Consider the following 15,784-nt stretch of genomic DNA (forward strand, 5'->3'; position numbering starts at 1 on the left):
AAAAATGTTTTGATATCATTTCAATCACACATTATTCAATAAATTAATATTATAAGCAAATTTAAAACTTTTCCTTATTTTTTAATCACACATTTCCTATCAATACACTATTCAAAAATTCATTCTTCTCCAAAAATGGGGCTTAAATAAGGGCATAATATCTAAATATGTTAGGTCTAAAATTGAAGGTGGAGTCTTTAACCTTAAATCATAATATGGAACCAAATTGGTGGTGTTGTCGTGTTGAGTTCGTATTTTATTATTGAGCTATGATGCAACATCCCTTGAATAAGTTGTTGGGAGCATAGTAGAGGAATTGAGAGACCTTCCTACAAAAAAAATCTTTTGAACTATAAAAATCTCATTCAAGAGCACAAGTTCACATGAAGCCATGCAATCCCAGAGTTTCGTGCAAACCAAAATTGTTTATCTATCTTGCAAACAGAGCAACGCTTATCAAAAAATACAAAAATCAAACAATTTATATTGCTCAACGTAGTTATGCTAAATGCGCCACTTCAACTATAAGATTTGAGCACATCTTTACCAAAACAATAATAATAATAATATTAATAAATAGTTGTAGCTAACACGTACGAATCAATACCTCAGGCATGAAATTGGGATTACTTTATGTGGGTGCAGTATAGTATAGGAGGGATACAATACATATAAATTATTTAAATTAAATTCATCTGATAAATAAAATTATTAAATTAAATTCATCTCTCATTTTTTTACATACAACTCTTTTTTTTTTTTTTTTTTGGTCAAACTGGTTTTCTTCCAAATCTGGGAAACTGGATAAACAAATCCAGATATGAAATATTTATTTTCAGAGGATGAAGTTATAAATCTGAGATCATCCACAAAGAGTGTATAGAAGTGAAACTCTGAATTAATTAGATATTTTATATATCTAATTTTTACTATAATAAGTAGTGCTTTCAAAAGGATATTGAATATCGAAGTTATTTAGTTATAAATGATTTTCAATATACAAATATTTATTCTTTCTCGAACAAAAAATTATCGTGTATATATATATATATATATATATATATATATATATATATATATAGAGTACATTTATAGAGATAAGTAATGCTTTCAAATGGATTGGTATGACTCTTAAAGGAATTGTGCGCAGTGAAAGAGCCATTAGTTGCATGTTATCAACACATTCAATACTCTTAAAGACAAGTCAAGATATTCGAGTTCCACATAGATGCTGGACTATGTGTCGTAAGTCGACTCTACGAGTCTAGCAAAAATACAATTTTTTGCATGTGCAGCTCTTCAAGCTACTACTCATAATGACTGTGTATATTTTACCCACATTACTAGTATGACCAATTGAACACTTCCATGAGTTGCTCCAGGTGCTAGTGCACTTGTCTATTCACAATGCACATACTCATCGATGTTCCTAACTATATTGGGTCCTACTGGCCAGCATGACCTTCACTATTGTACACATCATAAGATCCATTCAAAAGCATGTTGGACACTTTTCCCGTCACAAGCATTGAGGGTCACTCCCCTTAACACAACAAAATACTTGCACTCAACACTTCTTCACAGGAACTTGAGTTGGGCCATTCGCTAGTCCATGTCTCACTCATATCATATTCAATTCTGCCCTGTGGATATCCTTGCCTAATTTGTCCAACTACGTAGTGTTGTACGTCGACCAAATTTCATAAAAATGAACCTGCTTTAATGCTAAAACTCATAGCCAATGCATACAAGACTCTTGGAGTGCTTGACAGTATAGTGGCCCACAGAGCATAGAGATGCTAAACAAAGAAACTTTAACCTTTCATGGATGCCTAATGAGGTTCTCAAAGCGAACGCTACTGCTAGGTTCCCGATCCTAGATGGGTACTTTAGCCATCCTACGATGCACCTAAAGCATGCCATTATATGCCCAAGACCCAATAAGAAATGTACATTTAGTACATAAGGATACATGGATGTTGTCGCCTTGCTAGGACGGAAACACAAGGATGATTACTTGACAACTGATCAGGCATGTACCCTTTATAATATACTTGACAACTTTTATCCAAGTTCCACCAGTAGACATGTTAAGGGATGAATCATAATTTTCCAATATTTTTCCTCCAAACTCTAAATGATGCTTTGTTTCTGACGTCACGAAATAATACCAAGCTTTCAAAGTTGCACCCTTAACAACACACTCGAACTCTGAGTTATTGCCCTAGTAATACTATGTCAATGCCATTGCAACATGTTTCTCCTATAGTCCACTTTGTTCCCTAACCAAACAGATTTGGATACACTTCAACTTTGGTGGAAAACTTCATAACTCATTAGGCAAGCTCTCCATAAAGTTGATTTTCAAAACATAGTTATGACTCTTTGCACAATGTATGAACATGCTACCTATTTGGCTTCCTTTAAATTCAATTGCATCCGACTTTTTTAATGATCATGGACATTAGTGCCAAGCTAACATTCTGTACGTGACAATATGGCCAGTGCATGCATTAAAAAAATTGAAATTGTTGACCTCGATTAATCCACGGGCGACGTAGCCAAGAGATCTCGACTCCATTTACTTCCACATAGATAGTCTCTTGCACACTTTAACAAATTGCTAGTAGCATGTAGCATTCTCTGATGGTGGAAAAGGCAGTTATGTGCATTCCAACAGTCAAATTTAGTCAACATGTATAGTATGTTTGGGTGTGGGACATGCTGAAAACGTGTGACACAATAGTGTTCGAAGAGTGGGGGTTTATGAAAGAACAAATATGAGAAAGCATTATTACTTTGAGTATGCAAAATTGCATTACCTTCAAATGATACTAAATATGAGTTTTTATTGTAGAAGATAATAAGTTTTTACTATTGGAAGAAAAGATACGTGGCTTCATCTGATTATTGAGGCATTTTTTTTAGGTGTCACTCCATCAATCATAGATTGGGTGATATTTAGGGCTCGTTTGATTGTAAAGATGGAATTTTGGTGGAAAGAAAACAAATTTCAGGGAATTTAATTGTCTAAAAATTGTTTTCTTGGAAATTTTAAATTATTGTGTTTGATTGATATAATTTTTCAGGTGAAAAATATTGAAATAAAAGTATTTTTTTGTGTACGTTTGGCTCTGTTTTACATGAAAATTCTCAATTAAATGAATAGATTTTATTGGTATTGAGGATGAAATTTGTTTCTATTGCAAAAATAAAAATAAAAATAAAATTTAAGAAAATCACCTATCTTTTGGTATTTGTTTGACTTTGTTTAAAAGAAAATATTTTTTTACAATAATTCTTAGAATTTGTTCCCATTATCAACAATAAATAAATAAATAAAAGAAAAAATGCTACAGTAAACCAAAAAATGAGTTGGTGAGAATTCATTTTCCTCCATAACATGAAAAATGTCTATGTGGCATGAAAATGTGGAAAATGAATACCAAGAAATTTTTGTCAATCAAACACCCAAAAAATGAAATGTTGGAATTCCAATTCCATTTTCCATGGAATTTCCTTCCTATCAAATGTTTTTCGCAAGTAGCCACCCTAGAGTCTATTTCTAACCTCTGCAAGTAGACTGACAAAGTTAATCGTTTGGACGTTTGCTGTAGAGATTTCACATCAATTGATCATAGAAAGACCTGTTGGAAAAGGTGAAGTGGAATTTTTTTTTTCTTTTCTAATTGCCTCGAATAACTTTTGTAGTAGATTATGGCACCTTCTCTTGGTCATAGGGGTCGGCCTCTTCATGACAAAGATCATGAATCACTTTAGCTACCTTATGTATGGCCTCAGCTCAGCCATAAATGATTGTGATATTGAGTGCGAACCTAATTAAACTTGTTATTGGTTGGAAGAGAGGCATGGTATCATCAGGTTTGGAAGAGAGGCTTTAGAATAGAGCCAGTCTAAGGGCTGGAAAGTTGTAACAAAAATTTTACATTTTCTTCTTCTTCACAAAATTTTCTAAATAAAAAATCAAAAATTAAAAACCTTTTTAGGCCCAAGAACCCAAAATTATTTTTCGCACGCACAAAAGTTCCACCGTAATTTTTTTTTTTAAATACCTACTGCAAGCCAAGATGTTTCGTGTTCTAGTTTTAGACAAATTTTTTTCTGGGCTACTCTTTTGTATAGTACTAGTTTGTCGCACGGGCATGATTATTTTGAACGTTATATTAGCGTTTTTAATATTGATATGAGTTTAGTGTTTAAAGAAAAAACGATTCAATTAGTTATAAAAATAATTATTTGAGGTAAGCTATTTGGAATATTAATTTTGAAATTGAATGATTCAATATAGTAATGACAAAAACGAACAATTTAGCTTTGTGCAAAGAAAAATAGTAATTTCCACCAGTAGAGAAAATCTGAAATAATTGTAAATCAAATAAATTTATATTAAAAAAAATTTGAATAGAATAAAGCTTCTCATTTGAAGGAGAGAAAAACAGTAATTGAAAAAATTAAGTTCAATCATAAAGAGAAATGAATTTAAAAACAAAATTGAATTGAAGAAATTATCTATAATATGAACAAAAAATTAAAAAATAAATTAATCAGTAATTTCTACTAATAGAAAAATTGAAATAATTTTACATTGAACAAATTTATATTGAAAAAATTTTAAGTGGAAAAAAATTTGTCATTTGAAGGAGAGAAAAGCAGTAATTAAAAAAATTAAGTTCAATGGGAAAAGAATTTTAAAAAATTTAAATAGAAAAAATTTTATCTATATTATAAACAAAAAAATTTAAAATTAAATAGATAAATAAAATAAATTTCCGTCCATTAAAACACTCCTTTCAAAAGGAGAGAACTCTCATTTTCAAAGGAGAGACAATATCTTCGTGAATGGAAAGATTCTCTCCGTCCAAGAAGAGTATTTTTTTTCCTTATTTTTTATTAAATTTTTTTTTCATATTACGATTTTTTTTATTTTGGATTTAAAATTCTTTTTAATTCTTTTTTCTTTATGATAAAATTTATTTTTTTCAATTTTAATCAAATAATATTTATATATTCTTTGTTTCATTTTTGTAACATTAATTTGTTTAATTTTTTTTGTTTAATTACATATATATTTTTTTAAAATTTGTTTTGTTCATATTATCAATTTCTTTTTCTTTTTAATTCTTTTCTCTTATAGACTGTGAACATTTTCTCTTCTTAAAGAAACCACAAATTGATGATACATACGTTTTTAAACTACTGAACAAATCAATAATCCTCTTTACAAATGCAAACGACAACAAAACTGTAAATACTAGTAATTGGACCAAAATGACTGCAAACATGCCCAAAACAAACTCTTGTAATCATCATTAAATATAAAAAAACAATGATCGAAAAATTTAAGACTATCAAGGAGATAAGGATAAAGAAAGAAAGACCTAGCTAATTTTTACAGACTAAAAAAAAGTATATTACATTAAATAAAGTCGAAAAAAATAAGAAATAAGTCCACAAGAAAGCAAATATCAAACAAAAACATAAATTTCATAGCCATATCAAAGAAAAAATAAACTCCAGTTAAATTTTCACGTATATACAGAGACAAGAACATACATCACATTTAGGTAAAGGAAGATAAGTCAAGCTAAATTTTCATCTATACATAGAAATAAAAACTACATACCTTTAATAAATTTTAAAAAAGTAAAAAACGGAAATACAAAAAAAAAAATTGCAAGAACATACTCAAAGATAATCGTCACAAATTCTATGGTTTTCTTCCCTACGATTAATATGAGGACTGGGCGATATTTTTTTCTCACAAAAAGAAACAGGAACTTGGAGATTTTTTTTTTGGTACATGAAAGCTAATAGATTGAATTGAAAGATGGAAAATGAATGACTTGAAAGAGTGATAAATGGTAAATTATTTTATATTTTTTAATAGTACAATAAAAAATCAAACCACTTTGACCAAATTCATTTCAAACCAGTTGAATGTGAAAATGTATATAACAAAAATGAACAGTCCAACTTTGTGCAAAAAAATCAGTAATTTCCACCTTTACCAATTGAAAAAATTTTATATATAAAAAAATTAATATTGCAAAAAATTTTCAATAGAAAAAAAATTCTCATTTCACAGAGAGAAAAGAATAATTGAAAAAATTAAGTTCAATCATAAATAGAGAGAAAATGATTCATAAAAATTTTAAATAGAAAAAAATTATCTATAATATCAACAAAATAAATAAATATTCCACAATGTAAAATTTTTTTTGCTCTGTGCACGGAATGAATATTCACTCTGTGCATGGTTTTTTAAATAAATATTTAGATATATTTAATTTTTTTAAATTAAATATCAATAAAAAGATTACACTATCTAGAATATAAATAATTACTTATAAGTAAAAAAATCACTTCCAATTAATTAAAAGTAATAAAAAAATTATAATTGTAAAAGCTACTTATAAATAAAAAATATTAACTTAAACATTTTTAAGTAGATTTTTAGATAAAAATTAAATATTAATAAAAAATTTGCTATAATTAAAAAAAAAAGTGCATGGGTCTCCATGCACGGAGCTTTAACACTCCCTGCACGTATACGTTTTTTTTTTTAATTATAGTAATTTTTTAATAATATTTAATTTTAAAAAATTAAATATGTCTAAATATTTACTTAAAAATGTTGACGTTAATATTTTTATTTATCTATAAGTAGCTTTTACAATTATAATTTTTTTATTACTTTTAAATAATTTGAAGTGATTTTTTTACTTATAAGTAACTTTTTACATATTAGATAGTATGATCTTTTTATTAATATTTAATTTAAAAAACTATTTATATCTAAATATTTATACTTAAAAAAATTTTAAGTTAATATTTTTTTACTTATAAGTAACTTTTGCAATTATAAGAGAATGAGGGATTAATATTTTTTTCGTATAAGTAGTTTTTACAATTATAATTTTTTTGTTACTTTTAAATAACTTGAAGTGTTTTTTTTTACTTATAAATAACTTTTTATATTCTAGATAGTGTAATATTTTTATTAATATTTAATTTAAAACACTAAATATGTCTAAATATTTATACTTAAAAAATTTTAAGTTAATATTATTTTACTTATAAGTAGCTTTTACAATTATAAGTTCGTTTTATTTTTAAATAACTTGAAGTGATCTTTTTAGTTATAAGTAAATTTTTACATTTTAGAAATAAATAATAATTTTTATGTAAAAAATTATTTTTAAAAATATTATTACTAATAAAATTATAGGATATGGTTGATAGTTGATAACGTGAGAAAATGAAGAAAAAGTACTGTGTGTCAGATTCAAAGCATGTAAACTGCAGGTAAAATAGAAAACGACTTTATTTTTACTCCACCAATTAAAAAAAAAGCTACAGCGTTACAAAATATTATTTAAAAAAATATTAGTACTAATATAATTATAGTACATGGTTGATAGTTGATAGCGTGAAAAAATGGAGAAAATAGTATTGTGTGTCAGATTCAAAGGATCAAACAAGTTTCAAATCAGTTCAATGTGACAAAAATGAACAATAAGATAAGGAGGGATAATATAATAAAAAAAAATCAAAACACTTTGACCAAACCCATTTCAAACCAATTGAATGTGAAAACGCATGTGACAAAAATGAATCGTCCAACTTTGTGCAAAAAAAGCAGTAATTTCCTTCTCCACCAATAGAAAAAATGGAAAAAATTTTAAATAGAATAAAAATTCTCTATAATATCAACAAAACAAATTACAAAATAAATAATTAAGAAAAAAACTTCTCCCCATTGGAGAGGATTCTCACATAGAGTTTAGAAAGAACACTCTCCTTTCACGGAGAGTTTCACTCCTTGAACGGAGGGAACCTTTCTTTTGAAAAGTCAAGAGGAGAGACCATCTCTCCTTGGATGGAGAGGTTCGGAGAGATTCTCTCTGTTCACGGACAGATTTTTTTGTCTCCCTTTTTTTAAGGAGGGATAATTTTGTTCATACGATATAAATGTCTTTTTAATTCTTTATGGTAAAATTTAATTTTTTTTTCAATTTTAATTAATTACATAATATTTATATATAATTTATTTAATTTTTCGAACTTTATTTTATTTTATTTTATTTTATTTGTTCACTTTGGTTTAATAAAATAATCTTTATACATTCTTTATGATAGAACGACATTTGTTAAATTTGAATTAAATAGTATTTATTTTTAATTTTAAACGATAAGGAGTTTAATTTAAAAACTTTATAATAAATTTTTTCTATTTTTGCCTGCAATTTCTTTTTTTAATAATCTTTATATTTAGTTTCGTTTCTTTATTATAAATAAAGGGAAAAGAATTCACAAAAATTTTAAATAGAAAAAAATTTATCTATAATATCAAAGAAACAAATTACAAAATAAATAAATTAGGAAAAAAATCTCCACCCATTAGAGAGGATCACTCCATCTCACATGGAGGAAACTCTCCGTGAAAGGAGACGTTTCACTCCTTTGAAAAGGAAATAACTCTCCTTTTGGAAGGAGAGACTCTCTCTCCGTCCACGGAGAGAATTTATTTATTTATTTTTATTTTAAGGAATGATAATTTTGTTCATATTAGATTTCGATATAATATTCTTCTTAATTCTTTTATGATAAAAAAATTAAAATTTTCAATTTTAATAATTAATTAAATAGTATTTATATATTATTTATTTAATTTTTGTAACTTTCTTTTATTTTATTTGTTTAATTTGGTTTAATAAAATTATATTTATACATTCTTTATGATAAAACGACATTTATTAAATTTGAATTAAATAATATTTATTTTAATTTAAAAACTTTATAATAATTTTTTTCTATTTTTGCTTGCAATTTTTTTTAATAATCTTTATATTTAGTTTCATGTCTTTATTATGTAATATAGTATTAACTTTCATAAAGTGAATTAGTGTGTAAAAATTGAGAAATATTTAAATGGAAGTGACATTGTAGTGCAAATGATGAAATAGCGTGTGAAAAAATGCTACAGTGTGATTGAATAGAATAATTTACTCTGCTTCTATTTTGCATGTGCTTCTCTTCTACTTTTTCCCATCACAAAACTTCAATAGTTCAATCTACGTTTACCGCTTTGAAGCCTAAACTGATATGGAATCCCATTTATCCATTTAATGGATTCATGATAATGAGGTAAAAAATAGTTAAGGTTTGATTTTGTAGTTCTAGTTTTATGGAGAAAAATATTATTTTTTATGAATTAATTTTTATGTGATTTTTTAGTGGCATCTCTGATAATGATTTTTGAAGAAATCTGAGATATAAATCCAGTGTTTGAAGAAGAAAGACACAAAAAAATGGCACCAGAAAACATTTGGCTTTCATTTTCACTGCCGTCATTGGAAATGATCGACTCTTGCTCGCTGGCTACTATGGAACTTGCACCATTTGAAACCTCTTCCGCCGCCGCCTCACACCACCTCTATAGTTTCGCCGATAACTTCAATGCCAATGGTAATTAAATATACTCATACACATACAACTCCTTTATCTATCCGTATTATCCAATATTTGAAAATCGTATTAAAATCTCGACTAAAACTCCACTTTTTCTGTTTGGTGAAAAGGTTGGAAAAGATAGAAAGTGCAAACTTGTTTCTGGCATTTCCGTCGCTACAATTTTTTCTTCGAAACTGTATATTTACTCACACCAGTGGATTTTTTACTGCACTCTACTATTATTCAATTAATTTTTGGCATATTGCATTCAATGTTACAGCTTCTCCTTTATTTTTTTTCTTCTCTTATTTTCATTGATAGCCCAGTAAATTAACCTTCATTATGGTGACCCTTAATTTTTTATATTATTATTATATGCTTTAGGATCGTATAATCAGAACTCACGAGCCATATACTCAGAGGCTGAAAACCATCAAGCGAAAGAAAACAACTCCATCAATTTCACTAGCTACATGGACCCATATATGCACCAAAACATGCAGCCACAGCCTAAACTTGAGGATTTTTTTGGAGGCGACTCGACGGAGACTCAAGATTCATCCCTAACTCACATCTACGACCACCACCAGACAGGTGGCGACGATTCCTACTTTAGTAATAATGAGCAGCAAGATCTCAAGACTATTAATGGGTTTCAAGCCTTTTCCACGAACTCGGGCTCGGAGGTTGATGACTCGGCTTTCGCGGGTCATACTCAGTCTCCGGTTGAGCCAGGGATCGAGTTGGTGGCTCACTGCCCCATTACTGCTTCTGCTTCTGCTACCAATACTAATGCTCTATCCTTGGGTGTTGATGACAATGCACAATGCTCTGAGAGTAATAATAAAACCATTGTTTGTGTTGACTCGGAGAGGAATTGTAAGAGAGTTACAAATACTTTTGGTCAGAGAACTTCCATTTACAGAGGCGTCACAAGGTATCATTTCTATTTCATTTTTTTATTTACATTTTTTTATCATTATACTGATACATTAATTTTTTGACTGATACAGACACAGATGGACAGGAAGATATGAAGCGCATCTATGGGATAACAGCTGTAGAAGGGAGGGACAAGCAAGAAGAGGACGTCAAGGTACGACTTTTAATTCTAAAATTTCTAAATTCTGACGAGTACTCAGGTGGCAAAGGACAGAGCTTTTTCTTGGCTTCAATCAGACTTTTATGATGATTGATGGATTGATCAATTGGCCGCCATTTTGTGCAACTATACGTGTTTGTTTGATAGAGATTTTGATAATCGAGTTTTTTGATCATTAGAGATAAAGTGGATTCTATCTGTGAGAGAAAAATTTAAAAATGACGACTGAAATAGTAAAATAACGATCAAAAATTGATTTTAATTAGTTTAAAATCCTTATCAAACAAGCCCTAGGTGTTCGTAGTGGGGTAATCGTAGGGGTGTTTTCTTTACATTCTTTGATTATTCCTTGGGGTTTTATCCCCTGGTTCATGAAGTTGTCCTTAAGAGAATAAAATTTCTTGGGGATAATATATTTATATACCTGAGCTAGTCTGAATGCTAGGGCCTGAAAACCCTGAATTAGACCAGTCTTTCTCTCTTTACTGCACATAGGACGCAATGGGTTTGACCAAGCTATCACTTTCCCACCTTATTTTGTGGGTTCACACTGTTAAGGGAATATAATCCCACATCGGTAAAATACCGAAATAATGACCAATATATAAAGAATTGGAACACTCCTCTTAACAAGGTTGACCTTATTAAGATGGACCCCAAGTCTTGACATGGTATCAGAGCCCATTAAGCTCCAACGAGTGATTCGATCCGATTAAGTCTCTAAAAATGAGCACATGGATTTCAAGATTGGTCTGCTCAAACGAGCCACCATCTTGCGGGGGCATGTTAAGGGAATATAATCCCACATCGGTAAAATACCTATTTATATACCTGAGCTAGTCTGAATGCTAGGGCCTGAAAACCCTGAATTAGACCAGTCTTTCTCTCTTTACTGCACATAGGACGCAATGGGTTTGACCAAGCTATCACTTTCCCACCTTATTTTGTGGGTTCACACTGTTAAGGGAATATAATCCCACATCGGTAAAATACCGAAATAATGACCAATATATAAAGAATTGGAACACTCCTCTTAACAAGGTTGACCTTATTAAGATGGACCCCAAGTCTTGACATGGTATCAGAGCCCATTAAGCTCCAACGAGTGATTCGATCCGATTAAGTCTCTAAAAATGAGCACATGGATTTCAAGATTGGTCTGCTCAAACGAGCCACCATCTTGCGGGGGCATGTTAAGGGAATATAATCCCACATCGGTAAAATACCGAAATAATAACCAATATATAAAGAATTGGGACACTCCTCTTAACAAGGTTGACCTTATTAAGATGGACCCCAAGTCTTGACACACACCCTTTCTTATTTTAATAATATAATCGCATTGTATGTTCAACATGCTTTAGGACTATAAATTTGCCCAAAAGGAGCCAACCTAATCTTGTTTATCCCCTCCTTGATTTATTAATCTAGTGTTCTTATAATATTCATGAGCTGATTATGTAAATATTTTAGAAAAAAATATGTTTGTTTGGGAGGCGTGTCATTAAAAAATAGAAAAAAAATTATGCGTAAAATTAATTGAGAGAATTCGTGATTGAAATGGAGGTTGAAGAAAAATGATTTTCAAATAAGTTGTGCCAAACAAACCCTAAGTCATTGTAAGTTAATAACTGTGCCTGCTAAAGTGGGAGAAATTCATAACTTTGCATATACTCGTAAATGATATGGAATGATACGAGTACACTGATAATATATGGGACTTGTTTTACGAATTTGTGTCTTTAAATTTCTGAACTGCAATAAATGGACACTGATGTTTATGTAAAATGCACATTTTGAGAACCCTAAAATTAAAATTATTAAATCCTTTCTATAGCAATGTAAGCCATTTGGTCATTGGATCGCTCCGAATGAACCCGTTAAAAGGATAATGTCAAAAAGTTGGGAACACGTGGGTGATATATTATCAGCTCACGATCGTTATATTGGTCAACCCAAATAGAGTCAGGTTCCATCTTGATCTTATGTCAATTGTGAAACAAAGAAATCTTGCGTGTACTTACATTCAAGCATATGGCTTTTTGATTTCTTCTGTCTGTTCTTTTCGAGTATGAGTAGTACTTGATTGTATACTAACGCTTGTGCTTCTTTTGCATGACATTTTGGATTGTATTTCTTGGTGGCTGTTCAAAAACAAAACTATATTCTGCAGTGTACTTGGGTAAGCAATCTCAGAGTTAGCATATCGACTCCTATGCTTTCACATTTGTTGTGATGTCAATAATTTTGATGGAATATACTTGATGTATAGGTGGATATGACAAGGAAGATAAGGCAGCAAGAGCTTATGATTTAGCAGCTCTGAAATACTGGGGCGTCACCGCCACCATCAATTTCCCCGTAAATAATCTTACTCCTTGTGCTAATTAATTTGGGCGTGTTTGGCAATTGTCATGCAGTGACAGACTTGACGAGGCAGTTCGGTGGATAAGATTGTTGCTTCTATTTTCTTCAGTACTATCTATCTATAGTCTTCTAGTTCACACTACCGAACATAAATTGTAATTTGTCTATTTGCATTTTCTAGGAAAAACATGAACTTTAGTCTAACAGGAGATTTCTCCTTGCAGATCGCCAATTACACCAGAGAGTTGGAGGAGATGAAGCACGCAACTAAACAAGAGTTCATTGCCTCCCTAAGAAGGTTTGCATACTGTGTCCATTATTTATTTTGCAGATCAACAGCCTGAAATATCATGGAGTAGCTGAACTTATTTTGCTGCTCCGTCATGTTTCTTTCTCATTGAACTGAACTGAATTTCGATGACACATTCAGGAAAAGTAGCGGTTTCTCAAGAGGAGCATCAATTTATAGGGGCGTTACGAGGTCTGGAACTTGTATCGAAACTGTAGTTTATATTGTCTTCGTCATAGATCTTACAAGACATGTTTTATAGGTTTTTGCAAGAACTACCAAAGTTTTATTTGTTCTCACAAATTAATAGCTTAGTACGCAGGCATCATCAGCAAGGTCGATGGCAAGCAAGAATTGGTCGTGTTGCAGGGAATAAAGATCTCTACCTTGGAACATTTGGTATGCTTCACTTTAGTTCAAATTTCTAGTTGAAAACCTAATTCTTTGCTCTTTGGAAGAGTAGCCTTCGTGCAAGTCCGATTTTATTTTCATTTTAATGACAGCTACTGAGGAGGAAGCAGCAGAGGCATATGATATAGCTGCAATAAAGTTTAGGGGAGTGAACGCTGTGACCAATTTCGAGATGAGTCGTTATGATGTGGAAGCCATTGTCAAGAGTTCCCTCCCTGTTGGTGGGACAGCCAAGCGCTTGAAACTCTCACTTGAAGCTAAAGAGAAATGTCCTACTAACGCTAACCTGCAAATACAGTCGAGCAGCAACAGCATCAACTTTGCGCCCCTTAAGCAGTCTGTATCCACCGTTCCACATGGAATACCATTTGATGTCAATTTCTTCCACCATCTCCATCCCACCAACGCAGGTGTCTCCGCTGCTGCCCCAACCGTGGTAACTCCAATGTGAGCTGATTTTTTCACATGGCCTCACCAATATCGTACGAATGGTAACTCTTAGGTGCTGTAGGCAGTAATTTCTTTTAAGCTGACCTTCAGCTAACCCAGAAATATATGGTACTGCTAATGAAATGAAGAATAAAGTTTTTGTTTTACTAGGTAAAAGCTGGGATGCTGTAAGTACTAGCTTCTCTTTAATAGCTTTGGTTAGATATATGCCCTGAACTATACAAGAAAACTCAGCGGATATGGAAAATTTTTCGAATGGTTTTCCATTTCTCTGAGCTGATCCTATGCTGTGCTGTGCTGCATTCAATTAATTTTGGCTTGAATGGAAAAAAATCATGCAAATGAGTTAAATTTTCTCATATGGCTTCTAGTCGGATGCTGCGGTTTTAACTCCAATAGTTTTGTTCAGTTAGTCGAGTGTACGGAATATGTGAATAATCATAAAAGAATGTTTATTAGTTGTTCTATTTAGTCAGAGACGAGTGCACGTGACATGCTTTGAATGATAGACTTTGACATTTAACACAACTAAAAGAACTGTCTAGTAAAAGATTAAATTAAAGAAAATTAGTATTAAATTTTGAGAAAATTACTTATAACCCTACAATAAAAGATTAGTTTTCATAAATAAGGGGGTTAAGTTTAAAATTCAAATTTTAGGTTTTAATTACAAATTATTAATTTAATATTGTATTAAATAAATATATTACTAATAATTCAACCCACCACAACGAATCCCTAGCTCCCATGCCCACCACCAACTCTTTCTCTCTTTACATCTTGTTCCCCTTTCTCGATTTATATATTTTGTATATTTAACTCCGGCAACCTCCCACCTCAACGACACTGAGACCTAATGATGGTGACTCACAATGCACGATGAGGCGTGCCTTCCACTCATCGGCTGGCCTTCATTCCACCACCTTATACTTGGATTCTTTGCTGGAGCAACATCATCAAGTCTTTCATTTTTACCTCTCGTACCTCAAGATCTATCACTTGCGCTCCTCGCTTTTCCGGTTTCGCCATCGTCGAGATTGGAGTCGACGATGAGGTACAAGGAAGTGCTAAAATAGTTGAGGACAACATCATCGGTGGATTGGAATCCACAGTGAGGTCTAAGGAAGTGCTAAAATAGTAGAGGACAACATTGTGGCTCAGTAAGTGGAAATATGTTGATGAAGTATAATCATCGATTTATAAATTATGATAAATTGTATTTGGCAAAATTGGAAAATGGTGGTTTTGTTGATGGTGGAATTTGGGAATTCGTGCTTGGAATTTTGGGAATTTTGTGCTTGGAAGCCATCTTGTCTTGTAGCGCAATATCCTATGAAGAAGCTCGCTAGGTATACAAGAGCCCTTCGGTGTGAAAAAAAAAAAAGTTTGTGACATTAATTTGGATCTCAATTTAGCGCCACCAATGGTGGATAAGCAGGCAGCTCCCCTAAGTCAACGGCGTTACACCATTGGGATACTTTTCTAATTTGTGGGTAGTTCTGTTGGTGGTAATGATGGTTGGTGTTTGTGGAAGTGATGGTGATGGTGATTGTGATTGTTGTTGTGGATTTGAAATGAAGGTAGATTTGAGTTGAAGGTGATGGTGATGGTGATGGTGATGGTGATGGTACATTGAAGTGGTGATGGTGGTGGATTGTGGTTAAAAATGTCAATTTGGTTTGTAGCTCGAG

General features: G+C 31.3%; 1 protein-coding gene across 1 annotated transcript; it reads left to right on the forward strand.

The window, feature by feature from the left end:
• The first annotated feature begins 9,031 nt into the window (after positions 1 to 9,031).
• Positions 9,032 to 14,365, forward strand: LOC111367497 (AP2-like ethylene-responsive transcription factor AIL6). The gene is made up of 10 exons (XM_022988404.1): positions 9,032 to 9,168; positions 9,259 to 9,489; positions 9,859 to 10,411; positions 10,488 to 10,570; positions 12,750 to 12,758; positions 12,849 to 12,937; positions 13,168 to 13,241; positions 13,374 to 13,424; positions 13,555 to 13,631; positions 13,736 to 14,365. Exons 2-10 carry the CDS (start codon positions 9,333 to 9,335, stop codon positions 14,092 to 14,094), a joined length of 1,452 nt encoding a protein of 483 aa, XP_022844172.1. The 5' UTR covers positions 9,032 to 9,168; positions 9,259 to 9,332; the 3' UTR covers positions 14,095 to 14,365.
• The last annotated feature ends 1,419 nt before the right edge of the window (positions 14,366 to 15,784 follow it).

The sequence above is a fragment of the Olea europaea genome, chromosome 18, assembly GCF_002742605.1.
Source record: "Olea europaea var. sylvestris chromosome 18, O_europaea_v1, whole genome shotgun sequence".
NCBI classification, from domain to species: Eukaryota; Viridiplantae; Streptophyta; class Magnoliopsida; order Lamiales; family Oleaceae; genus Olea; species Olea europaea.

Excerpts from the sequence above, each read along its gene's own strand:
- LOC111367497 (XM_022988404.1), top strand. The coding sequence starts at position 9,333 with ATGGCACCAGAAAACATTTGGCTTTCATTTTCACTGCCGTCATTGGAA. Across the intron at positions 10,412-10,487 it reads ATTTACAGAGGCGTCACAAG|ACACAGATGGACAGGAAGAT; the intron begins GTATCATTTCTA and ends TGACTGATACAG. Across the intron at positions 12,938-13,167 it reads CCGCCACCATCAATTTCCCC|ATCGCCAATTACACCAGAGA; the intron begins GTAAATAATCTT and ends TTCTCCTTGCAG.